Here is a 12881-nt window from a genome sequence, read left to right as displayed (position 1 = left end):
GACACATAGATGGGAAGGAAACAATATTCAGAAATCTGATTAACAGCATCAGGTTGTAGAGTGTAGAGTACAGGAAGGTGACTACATTCATTTCAGAGTTATAAAATGTTTTCTTAATCTATTGAAATGTATCTTGATAATCTGCATGTTGCTATTCCGTCTGCTTAGTGTAATTGAATTGAACTTAATTGTCTGCTGTGATACCAGATTGCACAACTCTGACCAAAGCTTAGTGGGTCTGGGGCAGACTCAAACTAAGTAACAGCTGTGTGTGTGTGTTTATTTATTTATTTATTCATTTATTTTGGTGGAGCCTTTTGCCACATCATCTTTGGAGCCAGATCTGTTTGCAGCATCACCACCAGCTCTGGAGAAAGATGCCAGTGTCCAAGCTAGGAAAGTGTTAAGCTTGTTCGATGAGGAGGAAGAGGAGAAACTGGAAGATGATGGCATTAAAAATGCACACAAAGGCAATGATGTGGTGAGTCTAGGGAAGTTCTTGAATACTGGGAAATAATACTTTTACCTCTAAACTAGTCCTGTTCTAGGCTAGTTTTCTAGAAGGGTTTTATTTGTTTGTTTTCACACCTCCTTTCTCCGATTCATGCTAGGTAATTTTTCTCAATTTCTCAATTTCCTAATTCTTGGATGAGAAATAATTCCTACACTTACCCATAATCCTGAATCCCTCTGTGATTTTTTTCCATCCCGCTGACTCGGAAACATTTTGTCATATGCTACTTTAAAAAAAATCTGAAAATATTTTTTCTTGATACAGTTACTTGATGTCTATTCTAAAGAACTGATTCTTTAATTACTCAAGGTTGGAGGTATTAGAAAGTAGAGGGATTTGGAGTATGAAGCCTCGTACTTTATCCTTCTTTTAATAGTGGTACAATCTGCTTGCTCTGCATAAACCAGCAGACTTAGTTCTAAGATGACTCTAGCTGAAGCTATGCTTAATTCTGTTTTCCAAGCATGTGTTCACTTTTTTTTAAAAAAAAAAAGCCTCTAGTTGCCATATTCTTGCTGTCTGGCTTTCCTGATATATTGCATTAAGATGTGGGCTTTGAATCTTCAGCAGTGATATCCTTGAATTTATGGCAATGTTCATATTTCTACTTGATGCAACTATACCAAAATGTGTTCAGTAAACTTGAAATCATATCTAAAAGTACAGAGTGTATACTAGAGCATACCACAAGTTTTTGTCATCTTATAACATTGTAAAATAAATTTTCAGCACCAAAGACTATACACACTCTATTTGTGAGTCCCTGGAGTTGAATGAAACAAATGACTCTTGGACAAAATTCCCTGTTTATTGCTGCCTCAGAATTAGTTGAACACTTACCTGTTATGAACATGTGTTTTTGTTTTCTTTTTGGAGTGGGGGAAGTATGGGGTGGCAGCTGGGAAAATCTAAGCCCTTTTAAAGCTTTCCTAGGAAGCAAGCAGAATATAGCAGTAGTGGAGTGGTTACAGTGCTGAAATGCGTAATCATGAAAAAATTACAATAATTAGTTTAGGAACCTGATCTTCTTGACAGGGAAAGTGTTACTATTTTGAGTGCTTAGTGTAGCAAAAAACTAGGTGTACATCAGGTCTTTGTGCATTTGTGTATACACAGCTGTTCTAGTGCTCCAAAAATTTGACCCAGCATTTGGCATAAAGATAAAGCAAGTGAATGAAGATGCATAAAGGTAGTATTAAAAAAAATATATATAGTAAGGGTGGACCAAAAAATGGTGTAATGGTGTCCTGGAAGCTAGCATTAGAAAGCAGATGCAATCTGGTGTGCCAGATTGTGGAGGGCAGATGAGAGAATGTTTGATATTGACCTTCCCTGCCACTCAGCAGCTGAGTTGGAAATACATGTGTTTGCCAAAGGCAAAAGTTCTGTTCTTCACTATGGGGGTGCTTTTGCTTTAAAGGGAGGAGGATGAGCACTCTGTCAACAATAACAGCTTTAAAGAGCTTCATTTTTTTTTTGTTGGCTTTTTTTTTTTTTTTTTTTTTAGGTAGTTCAGGAAGATAACTAGCCAGATTTTCTTCTCACTTCTGCCATGCACCCTCATCTATATGTATAATTCTAAGCATGAAAGTTTCTTCCTAAAATATAAACATTTGCTGTATACTCATAATACCATACTGAAGGTCTTTTTTTCTTCCTCATAGGGAAGCATAACAAGTAAATAATAAAAGTTGCCTTTCAAATTGGCAGACCTGGAAGTACATTTTATTTACTGTCTTCTAATCAAAATGAACTGATAATACAAGCATTTGCATTGTAGGTTTTGCAAACTACGAACATGCTATGGTAGTTCAAGCTGTGTTTTTGTTGTTGCCAGGGCTGTAGCACAGCCTCAGGTCATTTGTAACCTGCCTTATCTGCTTGGCAAGTACACCACTGAAGCAGTGTCCTCTGTAAGTAAGATTCTTTTTTTTAATGTCTGAACCTTTCTCCTTTCAGCCTTCTGAGAAGAGCATTCGTCCCAAAAGCACTGGTGTGTTTCAAGATGAAGAGCTGCTTTTTAGTCACAAACTTCAGAAGGACAATGATCCGGATGTTGACCTCTTTGCCAGTCCCAAGACGTCAATGGTGAGTCCAAATCCCTCCTCTGAACCTGCTGTTTAAAAGCAGTCTTTGAAGTGTGTAGCCTTCTAGTGTGTTACAGTTGAGCACAACTTAAAAGTCCCTGATCTCTAGGAATAGCCAAGTGCTAAAGTCAAGGCACTGTGGGTAGAAGATGTGCTTTTGATCTGTGACATTCTTTTTTATCCTTTTTCTCTTCAGTCTACAAATCGTATTCTGAAACCATCATCTGGAGGAAGTCTTTTTGGGGATGATGATGAGGATGATCTCTTCAGTACTGCTAAAACAAACCCTCCGGTATGTGATCCTCTATTATAAATGGCTTCTGAAGAAGACCATGGAAATAAGTGCATAGAAGGGAGTTTTTCCACATGTGTTCTGACAGGACATGAAATCACTTTAAAGTCTTTTTGAGAGAATAGAAATGGCTCTTGTAACTCTGAAGACATATGGAACAAACAGATGCAGCAGACCTCCAAGGGCTGAGATTTGAGAACTATATTTTTTTCCTCCATTGGTACCATTGGGATGGACTTAAATGTTAGAGAACACACTTGAGCAGAAATCAGAATAGTAAAGTTGCTTGTGTATTATTCAGGGTCTGGCTGGTTTAATAGGTAGTGATACCTTGGAGATGTTGAAACTTTAGCCTACCTCTCTGCAGTGAGGTTCTTTAGGCTCAGTATGGCTTGTGGGACTAGTAGCCCTGAAGCCCTTTATGTCATTTAAGTCTGTAGATTGGTTTAATTTAAGGTAATGAATGTGTTAATAAAATCACTGGATTGTTATTAGAGGGTGAGAAGCTGCCATAATGAACTGGGCTACATAATGGGTGGTTTGAGTTCCAAGTCCTAACATGCATTCTGAACTTCTGCTCTAAATGTACAAGGACTGATACAAAAGTAATGCATCATATTTTATTATGTTGGCCTACAAATCAGCAGGGGGTGTTGGTGGTATGGCAATGGAGGTTGAACCTTCCCCCCAGTATTCTGTTACCTCTTGTTGCTAGTCAACAAATGTCAGCAGAGGGGCAGTCTGATGAAATAGTGTCTGAAATAAGGTGTACAGTTGAATTTCTCCTTTGGAACTGCACCCATTAACATTCACTGACGCTTGCTGAATGTTTATGGAGACCAAACAGTGGGTGTGAGCCGAGCGAGGCAGTGGTGGTGTGCTTCAGCAATGCAAATACTGACTGTGGGTCACCTCTGCTGGTGCGGATTTTTACGAGCACAGCATGAAGGCTCTCTTGTTCATAGCTTGCAAAAAATAATGGTGGCTGTGTTGCAAAGTAGTATTTTAGCTGACAGTTTGCTCTATCAAATAGCGTTCGTATGGTCTTCAACTGTTGTGGTTTCCATGGAAACAAATAGGAGGCATTACTTTTGGAGCAACCTATGGAGCTTAACTAAATTGAAGCCAGCTCTAACGTTAGTCTATTTTCAGGCCAATAGCTGGAAGCTAGGCCAGAAAAGTGGCAATATTTCCTGGAAACTGTTTATATGAGGAGTGTGGGAGGGACTGTCTCTAGTCAGTGCTCTCAGCTACTCACGAAGGTTGCTTGCTTGAAACTCTGAAGACAGTAGTGTTCCTTAGCTAGTTTATGCTTTTATTTTCCCTGCTATTCTGTATATGAGAAATATGTATGCTTTTGGAATCTTATCCAAACTCACCTTATTTTCCATCGCCACAGACAACAAAGGTTATAAGTGTGAAGGAGTGAAAGGCCCTTATCATTGATGACCAGAAAGTAATGCCTAGAATGCATTGCAGGCCTAAAAGATGTGGGCAGTTTTCTTTGGAAATGGAATTCAGATCTTGAAAAACTTTGGTTGTTTTCTTGCTCTGCAGATCTTGTTTTTTTCCAATTCATGTTGATTTGTGCTCTTAATGCTTTCAGAAAATAGCAGAGAAGAAAACAATTAAGACCAGTCCTGTCCCTTCCTCGGAGAATTGTAATCTTCTAGAAAATGCTTTAAGTGCCAAACAACATGAAGCTCTGAAGACAGTAACTACAGAGGCAAGTACTGAAAGCTTGTGTCTTGGACTGCATGCACAGGAAAAGATGTTTTAAATAGGTCTCCTGTAAAGATCAAAACTAATGCCTGGATTCATTGGCTGCAAAGCTGCAGAAATGCAGTAATATGTGGCCATACTTGTCTCTGCTTATCAGAAGGTGCACTGTTAATAGCAAAAAGTTTAAATGCTATTGCTAATGTTTTATTCACTGCCAGTGTGCTTATGAGGGCCAAGTGCAAGTGAAGAACTTCAGGTGCAGTTTGGTGTGATTTGATCACTTGCTCATTCTTTGAAATGCCAGTATCTGCTGGAGTTACTGTGGTCTTTAAAGTATAGGTGGGCTTTCTCATGATCATGAGATCATGATCAAGAGATCATAGCACACAGAACAAATCTGTGGCTGCTAAGACTCTTCATGAAAGTTTCATGGTGAGCAAACAAGACTCCTGATCTTGCAGGACCAAGGACTCCCCTCACAGATGGGGAGTCTGTATCTGAATTGTGGCTTGTCTCATCAGAGCTGCTTGTTTGATTTTCAGCTGTAAGAGATGAGCTTTTCATTTGTGGGGTGCTTGAGAATATGGGTTGATAGGAGGTTGTTTTTTGCCTTCTGGGCTGAGGAGCACATGATAAGTCTGTAGGACTAGTAGTTAGCTTATCTTCCCTTCTGGTAAAGTACTCCTCGATGTAGAGGATCACATTTGACTTCATCCTTTTGTAGCTGCTGAAATACTGGAATGATCTTCACCTGTGTGAGGTTCAGCCAATTCCCATGTGCATTTAAGTGGTAGATTACTGCAGACAGCAGGATTCTTCTGTCATGCTATCAAGGCCCCCAGTACAGTGTCCAAATGCTCAAAGACTGCCCAGCCGCACCAATGGCAGCACAGCCCAGCTCATAAAACCATTGCAGATCAGAGACTTGTGGAAAGCAAGCCTCGGATGGAAACCTTTTATTGATTTGGTTTATCCCTGAGTCCCAGAACTGACTAAAGTCTTCAGGTGACACAGCTTTCTTGCTCATTGAGCTTGCTGGTCATATTTTTGGTACGGGTGGCCTGCTTTCTGTAGAGGAAAGCTTCCTTCTTGAAAGCTTTGCAATTTTGGAACACTCTAGACTCCAGTGTGGGTTTCATTAAGGTCTATGGCCCTAATACAGCAAGTGACAAAGAGAAAAGTCAATTATAACACTTATACATCGTATGTGTGCATAATTATACATTTTTTATGTAATTGTATATGTATAATTTATATACTTATGCATATATGTAATTATGACAAGACAGCATGACCATAGGATCTTAGGGGAGTGAATAAGCAAGGAGGTAGGGTGGCTGTCACGACTGGATTTGACTTGTGTTGTGTGTGACCTGGAGAAAGGAGGAAGTTGTAGAATTATGATGGTAAAATATAATATTGATAGAAAGGGGTGGAATTGTAACAAAGATGGGGCTATGACATGAGGAACAGGATTTAAAAGTCAAACGACTAGCTCTGGTTTTAGAATATGTGTTGAAAACAAGGTATCTCAAGAAGAAGCTGATAAGCAGTGAGATGGTTCCTTTCTACAGATGTTTTGAAATTCAGGCTATAGTCTGGTTGAAGATGTTGATATTCTCCGCCTGTTGTTTAATTCAGTGTAATTTTGTGCAGAAATCTACAGGTCCCGTACCCATTAAAACCAAAGAACCCTCATCTCGGATTGGAAAGTTACAAGTAATTATTTTACTGGCATTCTGGCTTTCAAAAAAAATAAAAAATATCTTCCTTGCCTCACTGATGGCTCTCCCTGAAGCAAAATCTTTTTACTTCCCTACCTTACTTTTGCATTTTTATTTTTTTCAGATGACATGTCCTCTATTGTTAATTTTTCTGTATTGCATGTTTAACATTATTTCCCCCTTTACTTTTCAGACCTGACTATGGGCAATGCTATTTAACTCTGGGGGCAGAGGGTGGGCTTTTTGGCCTGCAATTCTCAGCAATATTTTAAGTATGCTTGGATACTCTTAGGGGTTTTGAGTTTCGGTTATTTCCTTCTCTTGATATGAAAAATCTAATAACTGTCTATATAACTGTTTCACTCCAAAGTCAGAACCAGTCTTGTCCTCAGACAGGATACTGGGCTACATAGTTTTTTTGTGCGAGGTACTGTAACCGAGGTGTTCTTGAAGTTCAGTGCTATTACACTGTATAAGAGTAGTCAAAGGTTTAGTGAGACAGAGAACATGGGAGATCTAGAAGTGAGTTGAGATGAGAGAGGCCAGGCACTTCTAGGAGTAGAACTTGAATGCCTAAATGTGCTAGTTCTTGCTGCTTCTCTGGAGCAGTATTAACATGCTATCTTTGTGTGTGTGTATGTGTTTTTTGTTTTGTTTTGTAGGCTAATTTAGCTATTAACCCTGCAGCCTTACTTCCTGGTGCAGTGCCTAAGATCTCCAGTGTAAAGTCCCCCTTCCCCATTTTGGACACTCCACTGCATGAGCCCAATGACGTACAGAGCAGTGAAACCTTCCCTGCTGCAGTAAACAATGAAGAATTAGGTGTAAGCTTTGATCAGCCTATGCAAGCGGATACTTTGCACAGCGCCAATAAGGTAACCTTGGTATTTAAGATGAGAGAAAAGGGAATTAAAGCTAAATCAGCATCTTCTCATCTTTCTTTGCTCAGGTTTCACAACTGAATGCTTGCTTAAATGTACTGGTCGCTGCTTATAGCTCTGGTTTAAGTAACTTCAGCAAAACTTGAAGTTAATTTCAGTGTGCTGATATGAAATGAGTAAAATGTTAATTTACAGTGCTATGAAAAAAGTGTTAGAACAAAGCATGGGTCCTAATCTGTCTTCCATAAAGTGTAGGGTTATTTCCTTCTCCCTTCAATATAACCCTCTCTGTTTTTATTCTTTTCCTACAGACCAGAATCAAGGTTACAGGAAAACGCAGGCCTCCAAGCAGAATGGCCCGCCGGCTAGCTGCCCAAGAGTCTGGTGACAGTGAAGAGGTGTACAGTGCTAAAGAACCACCGTTCTCAGTACCAAAACAGAGATCAACAATAGGGAACGTAAAGGAGCTTGTTACTGAAGTGGAATCTAAAGAAAATGGTTTTCTCTCTGGCTCATCACTACCAGCTCATGGCAGCGTTCTGACTAACAAACTTCCTCCAGAATCCACAGACCAAGGAGATGATCTGTTTGAATCAGAAGACCTTTTTGCAAGCCGCTCAACAACCAGAACAGCTACACAATCAAAATTGAGGGAGGAAATGCCAGGAAGTGTGGCCAACGAACCCATCAAGGGTATGGAGAAAAAGCCTGAACTCTCTGTTCTGGGTAATCAGGACAGCAGTGCTCTTTTCCAGTCTGTACAGCAAAAGTCTTCATCAAAAAACAGCCCTATGTCTTTTTTGGAGGAGGAGGAAGATTCTCTTTTCCCCAGTCAGAAAACTGGGAAGGAGGAATTGAAATCTGCTGTTCAGCAAGCTGTTGATTCTGCTGCACAAGATATTTTTGAGGTAATGGCTGAGGCTTGCTGAAAGGAGTTGGGAAGGGAAGCCTGATACCTTGGCCTTTTTGACCCCCCCAGAGCCTTATATGCAAATACTTCTACTTAAACACAGGCTGAGTAGGAAGGGGATTGTGCAGAACAGTTAATGAAGTGTCAATTGTACTCTGCTACTGGGCAACAGAAACCCTTACTTTCAGGGTTCATCTGTTTATTAGTAAGTGTGGATTAGAAGGTGAAGCCTTATCAGAGCAGATTGGGCAGTGAATGTGCTGTGATGACATACCCATGGTTATTACCTTTTTTAGATGAATGAAGTATTTGGTTCTTTTCTGCTACTTGTTCAGTGCACAGTAGCTCAGATAGATCATTCAAAAAAGGAGAAAGGTTGGCATTCTGAAGGAAGTGACACTGTATTTGACCTGTGCACAATCCCTCACTAAGCCACATCCAGTAGGGGAGAAGAGAATTTGGGAGAAACCCAAATTTCTCAGGTTTGGGAAGCCTGAGGCTGTCAGTCTTCTAAATGCCCTAGCAGCTGTGTACAGGTAATGATTATTCTCTTGAAGTGTGTTGTGTATTGATAATCTCTCTGTACTTTGCTCCAAGGATGATATATTTGCTACTGAGGCAATTAAGCCAATGAGCAAAGCAAAAGAGAAAATGACAGAGAGTAACCTCTTTGATGATAACATTGATATCTTTGCGGATCTCACTGTAAAACCAAGAGAAAAGAAGACCAAGAAAAAGGTGGAACAAAAATCCATATTTGATGATGATATGGGTAAGTGTCTAATGTCTTGCTATTAATGTCATGTCTCCAAATGTGTTTGTTTTAGATGTTTTAGAACCCTTCACTTTCTTGAACTATTAACTGTTCTGATGTCTGTGAACATGCAAGATTTTAACCTTGTGTGAGAACTTCCTAGATCTGTAGGAACAGCACGAATTTAAAAGCTGTAAGAAAGTGTATAAAACCCTCCTGAGAGGAGGAATAGTTTAATCCCTGTAGGGATCTCTTCATCTGTGGGAATTAGAACATTTCTTGTCTGGAGTAAGAGAATAATCTCATGCTCTTACAGCTCTAAGAGATAAGTTCCATGTTTAAATTTGCACAGCTGCTTGTATCCTGTTTTCAGATGAATCACTGTGAATAAATCTTTCCCTATCCCAGCTGCATTGACTATCTTAGAGCTCTTAAGATCCTAGGATTTTGTTTACATCAGTGTATACCCAGAGCAATTTGGAAATGCTACACCTGAAAGCAAAAGGTACTCTGTATATTTTGAAAAAAAAAAACAAAACAAACAAACAACAAAAAAACACCAGCATATAGTAACTTGAAATGATGTAAAGTATGCTCCTTTCTTGTTCTGTCAGTGGAGATACCAGAAGTCATTTGATTTCCCAACTGCATCTGTTCTCAGACTCTTCATGTTTATAGGTCTCCTTTGGGATTCACGTAATTCTTTTCCTCTAACAAGGAAATGTCCCTTCTCTTCTGTATTTGATTCCTGTCAGCCTTCATTCTGTTCAACCTATTCAAAATGAATCTAATTAACCACTGTTTTGCTTGTGCTTCTGTTAAGCACTCAGACCTGATGGAGTGACCTGGCTAAAGTAAAGGGATTAGAACTTGCCAGAGAATAAAAAGGTTGAGATTTCAAGGCATTCCCAATTGATACATTAAAAAATATATATATGTTTACACATTTGCAGGCAAGATTCATGAAATATATACTGAATCAAGAGAAATATTTCATTCTAAGTTTACTTTAGAAATATTTTAATAGTTTACTGTTTTCCATGTAGCCTGTAGCAAATGAAAGAACTTCCCAAACCACTACATCTTCTAAATACTTCTGCATACAAATCCAGAGCCTTGTGTTGAAAAAACAATTGGAGAGTACCAATTTGAAAATAGCTTGAAAAATAAGTCATGACGAATCTTGTCCTTTGCACTCTATTTTTGACATGCATTCTAATGCCAGAGCTTGTTGTCTGATGTCCCATTTAATGTTGATATGTATGAGCATCTACCACCCCATGTATCTGGTAGACTTGGTTTTCCTCTAGAACGTGGATGTTGTCCAACCTTTTGGCTTTCCTGGGCTGCACTGAGTGAAGAGGAATTGTCTTGGGCCACATATAAAATATATAATAATAATTAGAATATATGACATAGGTACTGTGCACAAGTAACAAAACTTTTATATTTTTATTGAAACAAAAAATAAGGGCAGTAAAAACATTGGAGCCATGCCTGACTCATGAAAAATATCACTAAAAATCACTTAATAATGTTAACAGTTTATGATCTTGTGGGGCTGCATTTATCAGCTGTCTAGGGCCATGTGTAGTCTATTAGTTGGACTTGCCTGCTCTGGAGCTTTGTTTTCAGTGCAGCCACAAGTATGCAGCTTCTTAGTGCCCAGAGTTATGGACACCAGCTGGAGTGCAGGGGAGATAGCTGATGGTGAAGATGTTCTGCTGGCCTTAGAGCGGTAGAACTGACTCTTCCCTGTTCTGCAGGTTAAGATTTGGATTCAGCAATATGGTAACACTTTATCTAGGCTGAAGGTAGCAGAAGGCGATCCTTTCTGCTGCAGATAAAGCACTTAACTGGCTGCAGTTCAACTGCGTGGAGGCCACAAGCAGCTTGCTTTCTTTGTTCTACCAGTTTTGTATCATTATTTAGTACATTTGTGGTAAGCTTGTGCTGGCAGTATTATGAAAAATTCTATGGTAGGTCTTTATTCTTCTCGCCTCTTCAGTGACTGTATGGTAGATGACACAAGCATCTTGATGTTGTCTCTGCCCATCTAGAATTGAGAAAAAGTGAACTTTCTTGTGCAATGACAAATGCTGCAATTTGTGGCCAAAACTCTTTTCTCTAACAAGCCTTGTTATAAAATGTGAGTGATACCTCTACTGCTGATAGCACTCGCACTATTTCACAGCTGACTATGAGCAAATCCATGTGACAGCTTTCTGCTAGGGAGTAATGCCAGTAGGGAATTACTCTATTTCACTGCTTTTTCAAACTGCTGTTGTGCTGAGATGCTGTCCTGGATTATTCCTGTGTAATCCTTATCATCAGCGCAGTAACAAATGTGCTGAAGGGGAAGAAGAAGCAAGAAGAGAAAGGCAAGCATCTTGTGACAGGCCACTTCTTGCTTGGCCACTGCTCAAGGTTAGGATAGATATTTAAGTCTGGAATGTTAATTTTCATACTGTAGACCAGAAAATAACCAAGAACCTCTGTATGGGGTGTATTTCCTAAGTAGGGATTCAAAACCAGCTATGTAAGGGCCTTGTGAATCACAAGGAATCCAGGTATCTCTGCCTTGTAAAATAAATTAAAAATTAAATCATTTTCACAGTCTCCAGAGAACCTCATGGCAACACTTCAGTGCTTGTAGAGTAGGAGCTGTCTTCTTCCATCAGTACGGTCTAAGCACGAGCCACAGCAAGAGCTGAAAGTTTGTGGGCTCTGCTGTTGTTATATGGTGCGTGTGTTGGAGGATTTCCCCTTGCCTATTGTTATTCTGGGAAATAACTGTCTTAATAGAATGGAAGATTTTTTCATGTTACAGTCCTGTTTACTTTTACTCGTTACAGAAATATTTACACTGAGGAAGGCAGTTGGGAGGTCTTGATTCAGGACTGCACACAGACTTTTTGAATACTTAGTAAGAAGGTGATCAGAGCAGTCTGCCTCCTGCATCTGAGCTGTGTCCTGTTCTCCAGTGCTGTATGCTATGTTTTTGTTGTGCTATAGGTTAAAGACTCTCTGGCATGGCTAGCAGATGGCACAGCAATCACTAGCAAGTTGTATGGTTTTTCTCTTGTGATTTTCTTTGGCACCAATCTCAGCAATTCACGGATTCTCTCAAGTTCTTCGAATGCTAATGTTCTAGAGAAGCTGGAGGTTGTCTTCTGGAAATTGCAAGATGAAATTTATTGCAGACATTTAACTTATTAATGCTTGTCAAATGCTTTTGAGAGCTTGAATATGGTATAAAATATAAGTATTATTCAGCTTTATGGAGAAAAAAACCTATTCTTGATTTGATTTGCAGCTAGCAGCTCCCACGTATGTCCTTAACAAATCCAAGTAGAATTGCAGCAGAAAAGCATTTGTTTATAACAGAATGTCCTTGGCAGTCGCTGTGGTGTGCTGGGGATTTTCTGTACAATAATACTTCTGTTTAGCAGTCAATTCCTATTAAAGCTATCTTTCTTTTTTTTCTTTTCTTTTCCCATATCTAGATGATATATTCTCTGGCAGCCAGATCAAGATACCCACTCCCAAAAGCAGATCTTCCCAGGCAGCCTCGGAAGTGAAATCTGAAAGCAAGGCACTGAACACGTTTGATGACCCACTGAATGCCTTTGGAGGCCAGTAGCCAGCAGGAGTGTGTTGCAGAGAGGAGGCTTTTCCTGCGCCCTGTCCAGTACTAACACTCTGGATTCCCTAATCCAGTAGACCTGAAATGAGATGGCTGTGGATATTTAAATGACAGATTACCCATTTTAAATGGTTAGTATGCTCTTGTGCTGGATATAATTGCGCTTAATGATACATTTAAAGAGGACAGTAACCTCCTGCTATTTTTTTCCATGGTGGCCAGATGAATATAGCCTGTGCAATACCTTCAATGAAGTTATCTATTATACAAAGTATAGTTTGTTTTATTGAACAGATCTATGGAGAGAATCCTTGATATTGTTAAATAGTAAACTGAGTCTGTTAAATGAGA

General features: G+C 39.4%; 1 protein-coding gene across 1 annotated transcript in view; it reads left to right on the top strand.

The window, feature by feature from the left end:
• LOC125693481 (WASH complex subunit 2-like) overlaps positions 1-12881 on the top strand; it is a 31067-nt gene extending 18186 nt beyond the window's left edge. Inside the window, exons 23-31 of the mRNA XM_048945502.1 lie at positions 314-481; positions 2474-2602; positions 2798-2893; positions 4500-4619; positions 6272-6334; positions 7002-7214; positions 7532-8128; positions 8728-8902; positions 12391-12881. Of these exons, the coding sequence (XP_048801459.1) occupies positions 314-481; positions 2474-2602; positions 2798-2893; positions 4500-4619; positions 6272-6334; positions 7002-7214; positions 7532-8128; positions 8728-8902; positions 12391-12527 (1698 nt within the window). The 3' untranslated portion in view covers positions 12528-12881. The remainder of the gene's footprint in view (positions 1-313; positions 482-2473; positions 2603-2797; positions 2894-4499; positions 4620-6271; positions 6335-7001; positions 7215-7531; positions 8129-8727; positions 8903-12390) is intronic.

This window comes from Lagopus muta, chromosome 5 (genome assembly GCF_023343835.1).
Source record: "Lagopus muta isolate bLagMut1 chromosome 5, bLagMut1 primary, whole genome shotgun sequence".
NCBI lineage: Eukaryota > Metazoa > Chordata > Aves > Galliformes > Phasianidae > Lagopus > Lagopus muta.
Note: the sequence above shows the minus strand (reverse complement) of the source record. Positions and strands in the feature narration are given on the sequence as shown.